Source organism: Pogoniulus pusillus, chromosome 33 (assembly GCF_015220805.1).
Source record: "Pogoniulus pusillus isolate bPogPus1 chromosome 33, bPogPus1.pri, whole genome shotgun sequence".
NCBI lineage: Eukaryota > Metazoa > Chordata > Aves > Piciformes > Lybiidae > Pogoniulus > Pogoniulus pusillus.
The window spans coordinates 2,437,287-2,450,679 of record NC_087296.1 but is presented as its reverse complement, the minus strand read 5'-3'; the positions used below and the strand labels follow the sequence as shown (position 1 = coordinate 2,450,679).

General features: G+C 45.8%; 1 protein-coding gene across 1 annotated transcript in view; it reads left to right on the top strand.

Annotated features, from left to right (window-relative positions):
* Window positions 1-12,588, top strand: part of HACE1 (HECT domain and ankyrin repeat containing E3 ubiquitin protein ligase 1) — a 32,080-nt gene extending 19,492 nt beyond the window's left edge. Inside the window, 13 exon segments of the mRNA XM_064170163.1 lie at window positions 625-736; window positions 1,384-1,433; window positions 1,435-1,509; window positions 1,615-1,702; window positions 2,741-2,890; window positions 5,434-5,630; window positions 7,586-7,717; window positions 8,465-8,563; window positions 8,856-8,890; window positions 8,892-8,924; window positions 11,129-11,178; window positions 11,181-11,241; window positions 11,679-12,588. Coding sequence (XP_064026233.1) covers window positions 625-736; window positions 1,384-1,433; window positions 1,435-1,509; window positions 1,615-1,702; window positions 2,741-2,890; window positions 5,434-5,630; window positions 7,586-7,717; window positions 8,465-8,563; window positions 8,856-8,890; window positions 8,892-8,924; window positions 11,129-11,178; window positions 11,181-11,241; window positions 11,679-11,781 — 1,185 coding nt within the window. The 3' untranslated portion in view covers window positions 11,782-12,588.
* Window positions 12,589-13,393: the final 805 nt, after the last annotated feature.

Below are 13,393 nucleotides of genomic sequence, written 5' to 3'. Positions count from 1 at the left end.
AATTCCTTTAAATGCAGCTGTAAGGCCCTTTGGGATGGCCAACCTTGAACAGGCCTTACAAGTCCAACTTCTAGTTAAACACAGTTAACTTTCCAGTCCTTATTGCTGTGGAAGGTTTCTGGTTCCTGTAGGCTGTTTCTCTTCTCAGTGAACTTCAGGACAAAGATTGCTCCTTTCTGTCACTGTGCTAAGCTGTGCTTGATAATCAGCAGTGTTAGAGAAGCCAGTGGCTGACCTGGTCTAGTGGGAAGTGTCCCTGTCCGTGGCAGGAGGATTTGAGCTAGGTGATCTTTAAGGTCCCTTCCAACCCAAACCATTCTGTCAGTCCTTGCTCCCTGCCCTGGAAGCAATGTGGTGCTGTTTTTCTGCTGTGTGGTGAGCTCCCACAGCTGTTCATGAGTAACTGGTGGCCCAGTCTCTCTGCATCACAGATTCAGCAAGTGCCAAAGGGCATCTCTGGTCCTTTCCTTTCCCCAAAATAGCTTGCAGCACGTTGAAGCAGCACTGAGCATGTATCCAAAATAGGTTGAGAAGGATTCATAACCATTTCCCAGTCATGCTGATGAGTGAGGAATTCCTGAGTTGAATGCATCTGTCTAATGTGGGTTACCTCTTGCTTTGCAGCCTTTTAAAGACCGCTGTGAATGGTTCTACGAACACCTGCATGCTGGGCAGCCAGATTCAGACATGGTGCACAGACCTGTCAATGAAAATGACATCCTTTTGGTTCACAGAGGTACTGTGTTGTCAGTGGAATTAGTACCTGTTTGAAATGTGCTCTTGCCCTTTAATATTGGTGAGGACACACCTCAAAGATTCTGTTCAGGTTTGGGCCTCTCACTTAAAGAAGGACATTGAGCTGCTGGAGCTTGTCCAGAGAACTAAGCTGGTGAAGGGTATTGAGCACAAGTCCTGTGAGGAGTGGCTGAGGGAGCTGGGGTTGTTTTTAACCTTCAGAAGAGGAGACTGAGGAGAGACCTCATCACCCTCCACAGCTACCTCAAAAGAGGGAGTGAGGTGGCTCAGTCTCTTCTCACATGCAACAAGTGACAGGACAAGAGGAAATGGCCTAAGTTGTAACAAAGAAGGTTCAGGCTGATATTAGGAACAATTTCTTCCCAGAAAGAGTTTTCAGGCACTGGAATGGGCTGCCCAGGGAGGTGGTGGAGTCACCATCCCTGAGGTGTTTAAGAGATTTGTGCATGTGGTGCTGAGGGACGTGGCTTAGAGCAGTGGTTTTGCAGTAGTGTTGGGACTGTGAGCTGTAGACAAGTGGTTTGACTTGATCTCAGAGTCTCTTCCAACCTCAGCACTTCTGTGACTCTATGAAATACATTGAAATGAATGCATTAAGCTGAAAATGAATTGGTGCTTTGTCTTTAGATTCTATTTTCAGGAGCAGCTGTGAAGTCGTGTCTAAAGCAAACTGTGCCAAAACTGAAGCAGGGGATTGCTGTGAGGTTTCATGGAAAAAGGCATGGTGGGTAACCTGCATGGCTTGGCTTTCTGGTATTTATGTGTAGAAACACTCATTCTCTTCACAACATTGTTTTAACCAGTGTACCTGCAGTGAAATTTCTGGGTACTAACATCTTTTGTTGTTTTGCCATGCAGGGCCAGGGTGTGGTGCGTGAGTGGTTTGATATTTTGTCCAGTGAAATAGTTAACCCAGACTATGCCTTATTCACACAGTCAGCTGATGGTATGTCTCTGCCTTCTCCTTTTTTTCCCCCCTTATTTTAGAGTGTCATCTTCTTATATCCAAGAAAAAAAAAAGTCACTTAGTTGGCCTCAGAATGTGAGATTGTTACTTTTTAAAAGGAACACTGACAAACTGGATTCTTATTTCTGAGAGGTTACCTATTCATAGTACATTTTTGTAGCTACAGGTGAAATCTTTTTTTGTAGGAAGTTTCCTGATTTTATTCTCTTCTAGAGCAGAATGAATTGTTGATTTCAATGAGTCTATGCTATTTTGGTAGTAGGAGGACATAGCACTTGGAGAGCAATGTAGAGACTACAAGGGAACTGTGGAGTATTCCTTGATTTCCTTTTAGAAACCCATAAAAGCCAATCAGTTCATTTCTGTGGTAAAATCAGATGTTAATCTGCACAACTCTACTTGTGTTTGACTTTTGTCTTTTGGTGCTTCATATAAACCAGGTTTAGATCATAAAAAATTTCACATCATGGTCAGGCACAAAGGTTTCACTTTCTACTTGACAATGTTTTGGGAGGTGGCAAGAAATTTAGTCAGCAGTTAAGGCATAGATTAGTTGCTGGGAGTTAAAAGGAAATGTTCAGGGATTCTGTTGAGGTGATCCTTTCCAAGGACATCAAGACTGGACCATCTCCTGTCTGCATCTGTCTGGAGCCAGAAGAAGGGAAGTGGCTGAGTTCTGATCCTTGCTTTGTGCATGTTCACAAGCTGATAGAAGAATGAGCCAAAAATGCACATAGAGTAGCAAGGTGGAGGACCAAATCTAGCAGGCCATGATTCCCCTTATGTTGATGCTAATTGTTTCAGAGTGGTGCCTGGGAGAGGCTCTGAGCAGGATGCCACTGCATTCTAAGACATTACTGTCTGGCGTCTTTTTAGTGCAAACAAACTCAAACAATCTTCCAGAACCCACAGTAAAACACTTGCAGCGTTTTCAGGTGCTTAGAGTGCTGATAAATGTGAACTTCACCTAAAAACCAACAGCCAGTCACTAAATGTGGTCATCTTTTTGTTTTACAGGGACAACTTTCCAGCCCAACAGCAACTCCTCTGTAAACCCAGATCATCTGAACTACTTCCGCTTCGCAGGCCAGATCCTGGGGCTGGCTCTGAACCACAGGCAGCTGGTGAACATCTACTTCACAAGATCATTCTACAAACACATTCTTGGTATGGCTTTCTTGAAATCCTGCAAACCTTTAAACACATCAAACCTTTTCTTTTTGTCCTGGAAATGAGTGTCTTGTGTATCAGTCACAAGATAATGTGGCAGTCATTGCTGCTCCAGCCTGAGCCCCTCTTAGGAGCTGCTGTAGTCTCAAAATGCAGAGATACATTAGCAAAGCTAAGTGAGAATTTTATACAGTTAGCAACTTTTAATCACATAGCTCATCTCTCCATTTGAATATGAATCTTAATTGAAAAGCAAGGCAGGCATCATTAATCTGTCTGAAGCATAATGATATCATTTAGCTGTCTTTAATGCTGCTGACTGGGAATGCCTGAGAGCAGAGCAGTGTAGCCAGTTGCTGTTGTGGTCTGTGCACTCCTTTGCATCACGGTTGTGAAACTCATCTGTCCTGCTGTGTAATGTCATTCTGAAAAGATTCCTTCCCTGCTTCACTCAGGGCCTGAATACAAAGCTGAGAATGTTTATGAACTCTGGCCAGCATCTGAGCAGTCAGGTTGCTGTGCCTGCAGTTCTTTGTGGCATGTTTTAAAGAGGGAGTCCATGTGCTGTGGACTTTCCTGTCTGCCACTCCAACAAATACTTGTTTCCTGCAATAGTATTTTCAGAACTACTGCAAGTCCATCCTGCCTCCTTCCCAAGCAGAGTTAATTCATACATATTCAAGAGGATTGGTCAGAAGGCTTTATGAAAATGCAGTTCTCTTTAGTTGAGAAGGACCAATTAGTTGAGTGTGGCCAGCAGGACAAGGGAGGTTATTCTTCCCTTGGACTCATCACCGGTCAGGCCTCACCTTGAGTGCTGTGTCCAGTTCTGGGCTCCTCAATTGCAGAGAGATGTTGAGGCTGGAAGGTGTCCAGAGAAGGGCAGCAAGGCTGGGGAGGGGCCTGGAGCACAGCCCTGTGAGGAGAGGCTGAGGGAGCTGGGGGTGTGCAGCCTGCAGAGAGGAGGCTCAGGGCAGAGCTCATTGCTGTCTGCAGCTCCCTGCAGGGAGGCTGTAGCCAGGTGGGTTGGGCCTGCTGCCAGGCACCCAGTGACAGAACAAGAGGACGCAGCCTCAAGCTGTGGCAGGGAGGTCTAGGCTGGACATTAGGGGAAGCTGTTGTCAGAGAGAGTGATTGGCATTGGAGTGGGCTGCCCAGGGAGGTGGTGGAGTTGCCATCCCTGGAGATGTTGAAGCCAAGCCTGGCTGGGGCACTTGGTGCCATGGTCTGGTTGATTGTGTAGGGCTGGGTGCTAGGTTGGGCTGGATGACTTGGAGGTCCTTCCAACCTGTTTGATTCTATGATCACTGTTAGCTGGTATGTCTTGACCTAGAGCTCTTCTGAGAGAACCTTTGTGCCTTGTGATTGTTGAACATGATGACTCTTTTCTGCATTGTCATGAGAAGCCTTTCCTCTTCCATCAAGTACATAAAGGGTAAATTCCCTTTGTTACTCCTCTTAAGCACATTAATGGGGAAATTATCTACCTGTTATCTCTTGAAGTGGGGTGTTGCTTGATCTGATTAGAAAAGCAGTGCCTTGCAGTTTGTGCACACAGCATTTCAGCACTCTTGGCTCTTCCAGGGAAGTGCTGTAGCAGTTTTGGCACTGGCTGCTAACCTGTGCATTTCATGTTATTCTCTGGGGCTGCTTCTGCACTCCACAGACTGCTGCTAATGGGGCACTTGTGGCACCTCACAATGCGCAGAAGATGGTGAAGCAAAGAGAGCACTTCTTGATCACTCACTTTTGACTAAACCTACTACCACCCTCACTCCCTTCCTCAGGTTTTTGTGTCTTGGTAGAGCTAAAATATCTGTCAGAAGAGAATTAGAATAATAGGGATTTGCCTTCTCATGTGAAGAGAGGAGGGTAGGGCTCTTGTGCAGCCTCAGAGTCACTCTGTTCTGGGAATTTTGCTCAAATCTGAATGCCCTGCCTGTGAAGGGGCTATAAATAGGCAGTGTCTAGCAAGTTTTCCTCTTAATGCTTCTAATGGACTCTGAAGTTCAGTCTGAAAATGTAAATTTCCAATCTTGAGTCTGGTAGCAAACACAATTGAGGAGAAGAGAACCAAAGACAGCAGGAAGTTTTCTGAGTACAGAGAGGTTGTCTTTTTCTTCCCTCCCTTCCCTCCACTACATCAGTTTTCTGGGGAGAAGCTTAGTCTGTAGAGCAATGGATTATTTGGGTTTCTGAAAGTGCTGTAGAGAACTTGTGAGGTTTCTGTAGGGAAATGATTGCACCTGATGTGTGCTGTACAATTAGGTGCTTTTACGCAATCCATTAGCGAGCTGAAATTGTGCAGACTGATGCTCAAATGCTATGCCATTTCTTCCTTGGGAGGAAAAAGTGCAGAGAAAACTCCTTCAATCCTTTTAGGCTGTGGTTAAAGGTAGCTGTGCTGCAGTGAATCCTTTCTCCTCTTTCCTTTGGTGTTCTGCTCGTTTCTCTCTAGAGGGCAACCTTCTACCAGCCAAAGTCAGAGCCTTTCTTTTGCTTTGCCCTGTTTACTGAAGGGCTTTTGTCTCTTTTTCTAGGTATACCTGTAAATTATCAGGATGTAGCATCTATTGATCCAGAGTATGCCAAGAATTTGCAGTGGATTTTAGATAATGACATCAGTGACCTGGGTTTGGAGCTGACCTTCTCTGTTGAGACCGATGTGTTTGGAGCAATGGAGGAGGTGCCACTGAAGCCAGGGGGTGCAGGCATACTTGTTACACAGGAGAACAAGGTGAGTGCTGCACCCTTGTACACTCTGTCCTCTTCCATCAAGGCAGAAGGTCATTCAAGAAGCAGGAATACACAATACACATTGTTAGTCTGATCCCACACTGTTTCCTGCAATGTAGTCAGGTATTGGGCTCCTCAACTCAAGAGAGATGTTGAGGTGCTGGAAGGTGTCCAGAGAAGGGCTCAAGGCTGGGGAGGGGCCTGGAGCACAGCCTGTGTAGAGAGGCTGAGGGAGCTGGGGGTGTGCAGCCTGCAGCAGAGGAGGCTCAGGGCAGAGCTCATTGCTGTCTGCAGCTCCCTGAAGGGAGGCTGTAGCCAGGTGGGGTTGGGCTCTGCTGCCAGGCACAGTGACAGAACAAGGGGACACAGCCTCAAGCTGTGGCAGGGGAGGTCTAGGCTGGACATTAGGAGGAAGTTCTTCATGGAGAGAGTGATTGGCATTGGAATGGGCTGCCCAGGGAGGTGGTGGAGTTGCCTTCCCTGGAGGTGTTGAAGCCAAGCCTGGCTGGGGCACTTAGTGCCATGGTCTGTTGATTGTGTAGGGCTGGGGCTAGGTTGGACTGGCTGAGCTTTGAGCCTCTTCCAACCTGGTTGATTCTGTGATTCTATGGCAGGTTTAGTTCCAGGTGTGATGGATAAGAAAACCAATTAGGCTGACTGTAAACAATGTAAACAATGGAAAAAAAGGTTCACAGAGACACAAAGGTTGGGAAAGACCTTTAAATCAAGTGCAACTCGATCCAATATCCCTGTGCCCATGAAACCATGTCCCCAAGGGCCATGCCCACACATTTCTGGAACACCTGCAGGGATGGTGATTTCACCACCTCCCTGTGCAGCCTGGTTCCAATCCCTGACCACTTTTGCAGTCCAGAATTTTTTCATACTATGCAACCTTAACCTCCCTGGCACAATTTCAGGGCATTTCTTCTTGTCCTCACCTGATGCTTGGGAGAAGATGCTGCCCCCAACCTCACCCCAACCTTCATTCAGGGAGCTGCAGAGAACAATGAGGTCTCCCCTCAGGCTCCTTTTCTCTAGGCTAACCAACTTCAGTTCCATCAGCTGCTCCTCAGCAGCCCTGTTCTCCAGACCCTTCAGCAGCTTCCTTACCCTTCTCTGGACACACTTCAGCCCCTTAATGTTCTTGGAGTGAGGGGCCCCAAACTGAACTCGGTATTTGAGGAGTGGCCTCACCAAAGCCAAGTGCAGAGGCCACCTTCACTTCCCTGCTGCTGCTGGTCACACTGTTGGTGCTCGTGGGCAGAGCTGCAATTTGTTGTCCTGGACTCTTTTGCATCTTATGTCTGTTTTGTGTTATGTTTCTCACGTGTGCTCAGCAAACCTCACTTGCCCACCACGCAGACAGCTGCTGTGTTGGAAATGCCCACTTGGTGTCAGCCTCTGTTCTGACAACCTTCTAGCTGGCACTGCAGCAACTGGCACTGGACTCCTGTGTGGTCAATCCTCGTTTCCATGAAGGCAGAGTGGCATTCCAGAAACAGTAATATGTACTGCCAGCCTGATCTGCACTGTTTCTTGCCATATAGTCAGTCATGAAGGAATACAGATGCTAAACCAAGGCTAATTGTGAGGGATGATTAATTTCTTCATTGCCTACCAGAGAAAACAAAGGTCTTGATACTTCTTTCTGGGCAGTTTCAGCTCCCCAACATATAAAACAGTTGACACAAGCAGTGATTTCCTAGCCACTGTTTAAAAACTCTTATCAGTTAGCATGGAATTAGAAACTTCCCAGCTCCAGGATACCCTCAGCCATTAGCAGGGACACCTCCCACTAGACCAGGTTGCTCAAGGCCTCATCCACCTTGGCTCGAAGGCCTCCAGGGCATGATGTACTCAGTGATGTACTGAGGGTTGTGTGTGTTTGTGAGCTCCCAGCAGCACTGTGTACATTGGCTGTTAGATACCTTAACGTTGTGCTTTGCATTGCAGGCAGAGTATGTCCAGCTTGTGACAGAGCTTCGAATGACCAGAGCCATTCAGCCTCAGATCAATGCCTTTTTACAGGGCTTCCACATGTTCATTCCACCATCTCTGATCCAGCTCTTTGATGAATATGAACTGGTAAGCAGAAGGCCTATACTGGTTGAAAATGCTTTTGTTCAGCTTATTTATCACTAGTGTAGTGATGCAGAAGTGAAGCTCTGTACTCAAAACATAAACTTTTTGTATCTTTCACTTGGATTTTGCTTCTTGAAATCCAGCATGAGATCTCAATGTGTCTTGGATTTTGTTTCTTGAAATCCAGCAGTGAGGATGTCAATGTTTCTGCTCCTGCTTACTGGTTAATTGGCATGGCCATCATCCTGGAGCGTGGTAGCTTCACATGTCAGTGCTAGATGCTTTAAACTGCAGTCAGGATGCTGTGGCCTTGAAGCCTTTTACTGTTGCTTTTGAGAGGACAGATGTCCTTTAGAAGTAAGAAGGGGCTGTCTATTGTCTTTTCCTGAGTCACAAAACCAAATGCCAATAGGTTTTTGTGGTGGTTTGGTCTTCAGTAACCACACATCTCAACTTCGGTCTCAAGTCATGGCAAAACTCAAAACTGCTTTATTTAGTTCAGATTGTTTGGCAGTCATTTCTCTCTGGGTACTGTGTACTTAAATGAAACAGGGAAGTTACCTGAATTCAAGAATAAAAATGTATAGAATGTTGCCTTAAAATGCAGTTGCAGCTTCCTAAGGTTGCAACTGAAGAGAGAAAGCCCTGTGATTTTTGTGCTTCTTAAAGGCATTACTTCTGAAACCAGCATAAGCCCTTCAAATTGGTTAGTCTGGAGGGCTGCTCACAATCCCTCTGCTTCTCCTGCAGGAGCTGTTGTTGTCTGGTATGCCAGAAATTGATGTGAATGACTGGTTAAAAAACACAGAATACACCAGTGGTTATGAGAGAGGAGACCAAGTTATTCAGGTAACATTCTTACGGTGGTGGTTGGTTGCTACAGGCTCTTGCTTTTTAATCCAAAGAAGAAGAGATGCTGCTGTTGTTGTTGTCATTTTCTACCTGTTGTTTGTGGAAGCTTTTGTTTTGGCAGAAAATAATGTGGAAGTTCTTTTAATCCTGTGTTCATACATTCAGTGCCTTAGTGTATGTGAATTTGTATGGAGATTTCCATCACTCCAGTGACAAACACATGAATGAGTATACTTGCTTTACTCCAAGTATTTAATGGAAAATACAAGCTAACTTCTTTGTCATTTAGTGGTTCTGGGACGTGGTGGAAGAGCTAACTCAGGAAGAGAGTTTTACTGTTGCAGTTTGTTACTGGCAGGTGAGAAACTCTTCTGTAACAACAAATCCTCTGGATACTCTGAAATAAGTCAGGAGACTTCATAGACTCAGAGAATGGGTTGAGTTGGAAGGGAACTTAAAGCTTACCCAGTCTCAACACCCTGCCACGGGCAGGGACACCTCTCACTAGCACAGGTTGCTCAAGGCCTCATCCAGCCTGGCCTTGAGCACCTCCAGGGAGGGAGCATCCACAGCCTCCCTGGGCTAGATATTACCATTGAAGATGACCTAACTAGAAACCTTTCCTGCGTGCTTTGATCAATTCTGCATGTTGATCAAAGTAGACAAAGTGTCTGTTAATACCTTTGCTGCCTGTGGCCAGCAGAGTGATTGATCACCTATTTATTGTAGTTGACTACTTTGCAAGTGGCCTCTCTTGCTGTGCCAGGCAATTTTTAACAAGGCAGTAGTGAATTGAACTGCACTTCATATTCTTCTTCCTGTTGCATATTTATGTGGCTCTTGGCTTCTCCAGTAATCAATATGGGCTTTAATACAGGAGATAAGTGGGGATCACCTCAGCCAGTGTACACACAGCAGCCCCCTGAAGCTGAGTAGAATTTAACATCAGTGCAGCGTGTTGAGATCAAGTGAAGCTGTAACCTTAAGCAAGACTGTTTGCTTTATGTAGGATTTCTGTCCTGAATTCCCCCACTTGTCCAGAGGAACTTTTATTTCCTTTGTGCTTTGGGGCCAGTGGGGGAAGGTTTTGTGCAGCAAATGCTCCTGTGAGCTGGTGAGCTGCTGAGCCAGTTGCTGGTCTGCATACGGCCGTGTAGCGCTGTGGACCCATGGACACAAGTGTGGCATCTGAGCTGTGTCACCCAAGTCTTTTTTTCCTGGTGGTAGGTAGAGGTGGCACCATCTTCTTGATTTGATGTTGCCCTCATAGTCTGGGATTTATAGAGGATCTGACTTTGTGTTTGTAAGTTTTGTGGCTAAGCACTGGTAAAATACAGATCAAGGTCATCAAACCTCATCTTTTATTCAAAGGAATTTCACAGTCATGGGTACATCAAGTGGCACAGCCTTTAATTTCTATTAGTTTCACTTGATTTATTCTGAATTTCAGTCTTTAGCTAGTTCTGTGTACACTGAGCTCTCTGCAGAAATGAGCCTTGCAGTTTTAGATGCACATCTGTTGCATGTCAGCTGCCTGCCTTTTATTTGTAGTGGGCTGCTTTATTTCTAAATTTAAACTTCAAATAAGGATCTTTTAAGATATAAGGTCCTCTTTCAAGTGCTTCTTAAAACATTCCAAATGATCCTGGAGTGCCATTTGCTGCTTCATGGCATTTGGGATAATCTACTGATGGATAAAAATGCTTTTGAAAAGTAAAGCAAAACAGAAGGGAACTGTTCTTGAGTATCTCTTCTGCACTCTTTTCAATGAGATCTCTGCTAAATAAGTGGGATAAAAGAAAGGGTAGGATTCAGGATTCACAGATTGCATCAGGTTGGAAGGGACCCTCAAAGGTCATCTTTCCAGATGTCAACTTCAGCATTTGGTAGTTTGAAGTTGCCAAAGTGACCGAGCTGTCATATTGCTCTTGCTGAGGGCTGTTTGTACACTCAGACCTTGTAAGAGGTGAGATTCCCTCTGTGCACACTTGCAAGGCTTTCTTGTCTATATTGGAGAGAAAACTCATTCTTGGAGACATAGGTTGGCAGCCATATATTGCTTTTAAATGTTCAGAACCATGGTGCTATAGAATTCTGCCCTGTTGCAGGAAAAGCCTTCTAATAAGCTAGGTTGTAAAACCTCTTAGCTAATGATGGGCTGCAGAGACCTTTTCAGCAGTTAGGGCTGTGTTTATTGCTGGCTTCATGTGGAATTCTCTTGGCTCAGTGCTAGAGTTAGAGAATGTTTGGACTTAACGATCTTAAAGGTGAGACAGTGGAACTGGTCATGCATGCCCCCCCTTGGAGTTGTTGCAAGGCTAGGTTGGATGAAGTCTTGAGCAAGTTGGTCTAGCAGAAGGTGTCCCTGCCCATGGCAGGGAGGTTGGAACTAGGTGATCTTTAGGTTCCCTTCCAACCCAAACAGTTCTATGGCTAAGAAAAGGAGATTCTTGATACAAAAGTAATTGGTCAGTAGTAAGAGGTGTGTGCAGTGCAGTGAATGGTTTTTGGTTTTGACCTGTAACATTCTTGTAATAGCCTAATTTGTGTGCATTTTCTCAGTTCCAGGGTGCCTCATGGGGGCTTTGCCCACATCATGGGTGGCAGTGGATTGCAAATTTCACCATTGCTGCTGTGCCATACACTGCAAACCTTTTACCCACATCAAGCACGTGGTATGTCAACTGCTATCACTGAGGGCTCTTCAAACCAAGGCTTTGTCATGTCAGTCACAATCAAAATATGCTCATTTGAATAGTCCTCACTAAAAGACCGGCAAATCCATTCGAGAGGTTGTGGAGGATTCAGTATCCAACTTCAAAGGGATGGATTTTAACCCAGGTGTTGTTAGGCTGTGTTTGCTCTTTGTTTGTTTCACTCAGCAAAAGGCAGTGAGATCAATAAGGCAGAGCTCAAGTTCAATTATTGTGTGGCAGTTTCCTGAAGTGACAAAATCCTTCATTTCCTGCGATGCATTAGAACGCTCCGAGGTGCTGGAATGCAGCAGGGCTTTGTTTTCTTCCCTAAGTGTGCTGCCTTTGGGCTTTGCATTCAGAAAGCTTCCCCGGGGAGTACTGACCTGTGGTGTGGCTTTTTTTCCTGTTCTTTGCAGTATCAACATGCTCAAGTTACCTGAATACCCAAGTAAAGAAATCCTGAAGGACAGGCTTCTGGTGGCTTTGCACTGTGGGAGCTACGGTTACACCATGGCGTAACGGAGTCCTTAAAGCTCGTCTGACCACTCGTCTGCAATTCCAAGGGGCAGAAGCAATTTTGAAGCTGTCAGTAGGAAAGCAGCTTAGATGCTGTGGTCCACTGGCAGGGCTGGCCTTCAGAATTCCTACAGGATCATCAACTTCTCCATTATAGGTTGTCAAAGCAGCTTTGACACTGTCACACGACAACCCCTCAGCAGGCTGCATTTTCAGGTTTGAAGATGACAGCTCTGCATGGAAATCGGTTCCCATGCTTTTGGTTCTTCCTTCAGCCTAAATTGGGAAGTTGTTGCAATCTCTTCCCACAGTTTACCTTTTGGACTGTTCTTTCAGCTGTGTGCTTGAATGACACCTGCCTTTCAGTTCACTTTGCAGACTGCTGAGGGGCAGCCTTGGGTTTTATGCCTTGTTGCAGGGGGAAAGTGCCATTTATTTTTGCAGAGAACACTCCAGGAAGTTCACTTTGGATATACTGTACAGGAAGACAGAGCTGATGTATTTTCCATTCATTTGCATAGCAACAAAGAGAACATTTTCTAACTTTTTAGCCTTGTAATGTATATAGTGTGTAAAGGTGAGGCTTTTGCCAGCAGGAGAAACAAAGATGAAGTTCCTATCTAATTTCTATTAGAATTTACACTATATTACCTAAATATTTCAAGTATTTGTGACTTTATAGGCTACTTGCAGCTTAGACTTTGTAAATAGTATTTAAGATCTCTGCCATTTGTTTTGAATGCCTTTATTCTTTCCCTGACATAATTGTATGTTCAGAAGGTATTATTAAATTTTAATATTTTTACCAGACTCTGAGCAGTTTGTTGCATGTTTGGCAGTGCTTTTCTGGGCTTCTCTGATTCATCTTTTTTTTTTCCTCCCATCCAGGATTTTCATAGAATCAAGCAGGTTGGGAGAGACCTCCAAGCTCAGCCAGTCCAACCTAGCACCCAGCCTTAGACAATCAACCAGACCATGGCACTAAGTGCCACATCCAGGCTTGGCTTCAACACTTCCAGAGATGGCAACTCCACCACCTCCCTGGGCAGCCCATTCCAATGCCAATCACTCTCTCTGCCAACAACTTCCTAACAACATCCAGCCTAGACCTCCCCTGCCACAACTTGAGACTGTGTCCCCCTTGTTCTGCTGCTGCTTACCTGGCAGAAGAGCCCAACCCTACCTGGCTACAGCCTCCCTGCAGGTAGTTATAGAGAGCAATGAGCTCTGCCCTGAGCCTTCTCTTCTGCAGGCTGCACACCCCCAGCTCCCTCAGCCTCTCCTCACAGGGCTGTGCTCCAGGCCCCTCCCCAGCCTTGCTGCCTTCTCTGGACACCTTCCAGCACCTCAGCATCTCTCTTGAATTGAGGAGCCCAGAACTGGACACAGCACTCAAGGTGTGGCCTGAGCAGTGCTGAGCACAGGGGCAGAAGAACCTCCCTTATCCTGCTGCCCACACTGCTCCTGAGCCAGCCCAGGATGCCATTGGCTCTGCTGCCCACCTGGGCACTGCTGCCTCAGCTTCACTCCTATCTCCCAGCACCCCAAGTCTCTGCCTGGCTGCTCTCAGCCACTCTGTCCCCAGCCTGTAGTGCTGCTTGGGGTTGTTGTGGCC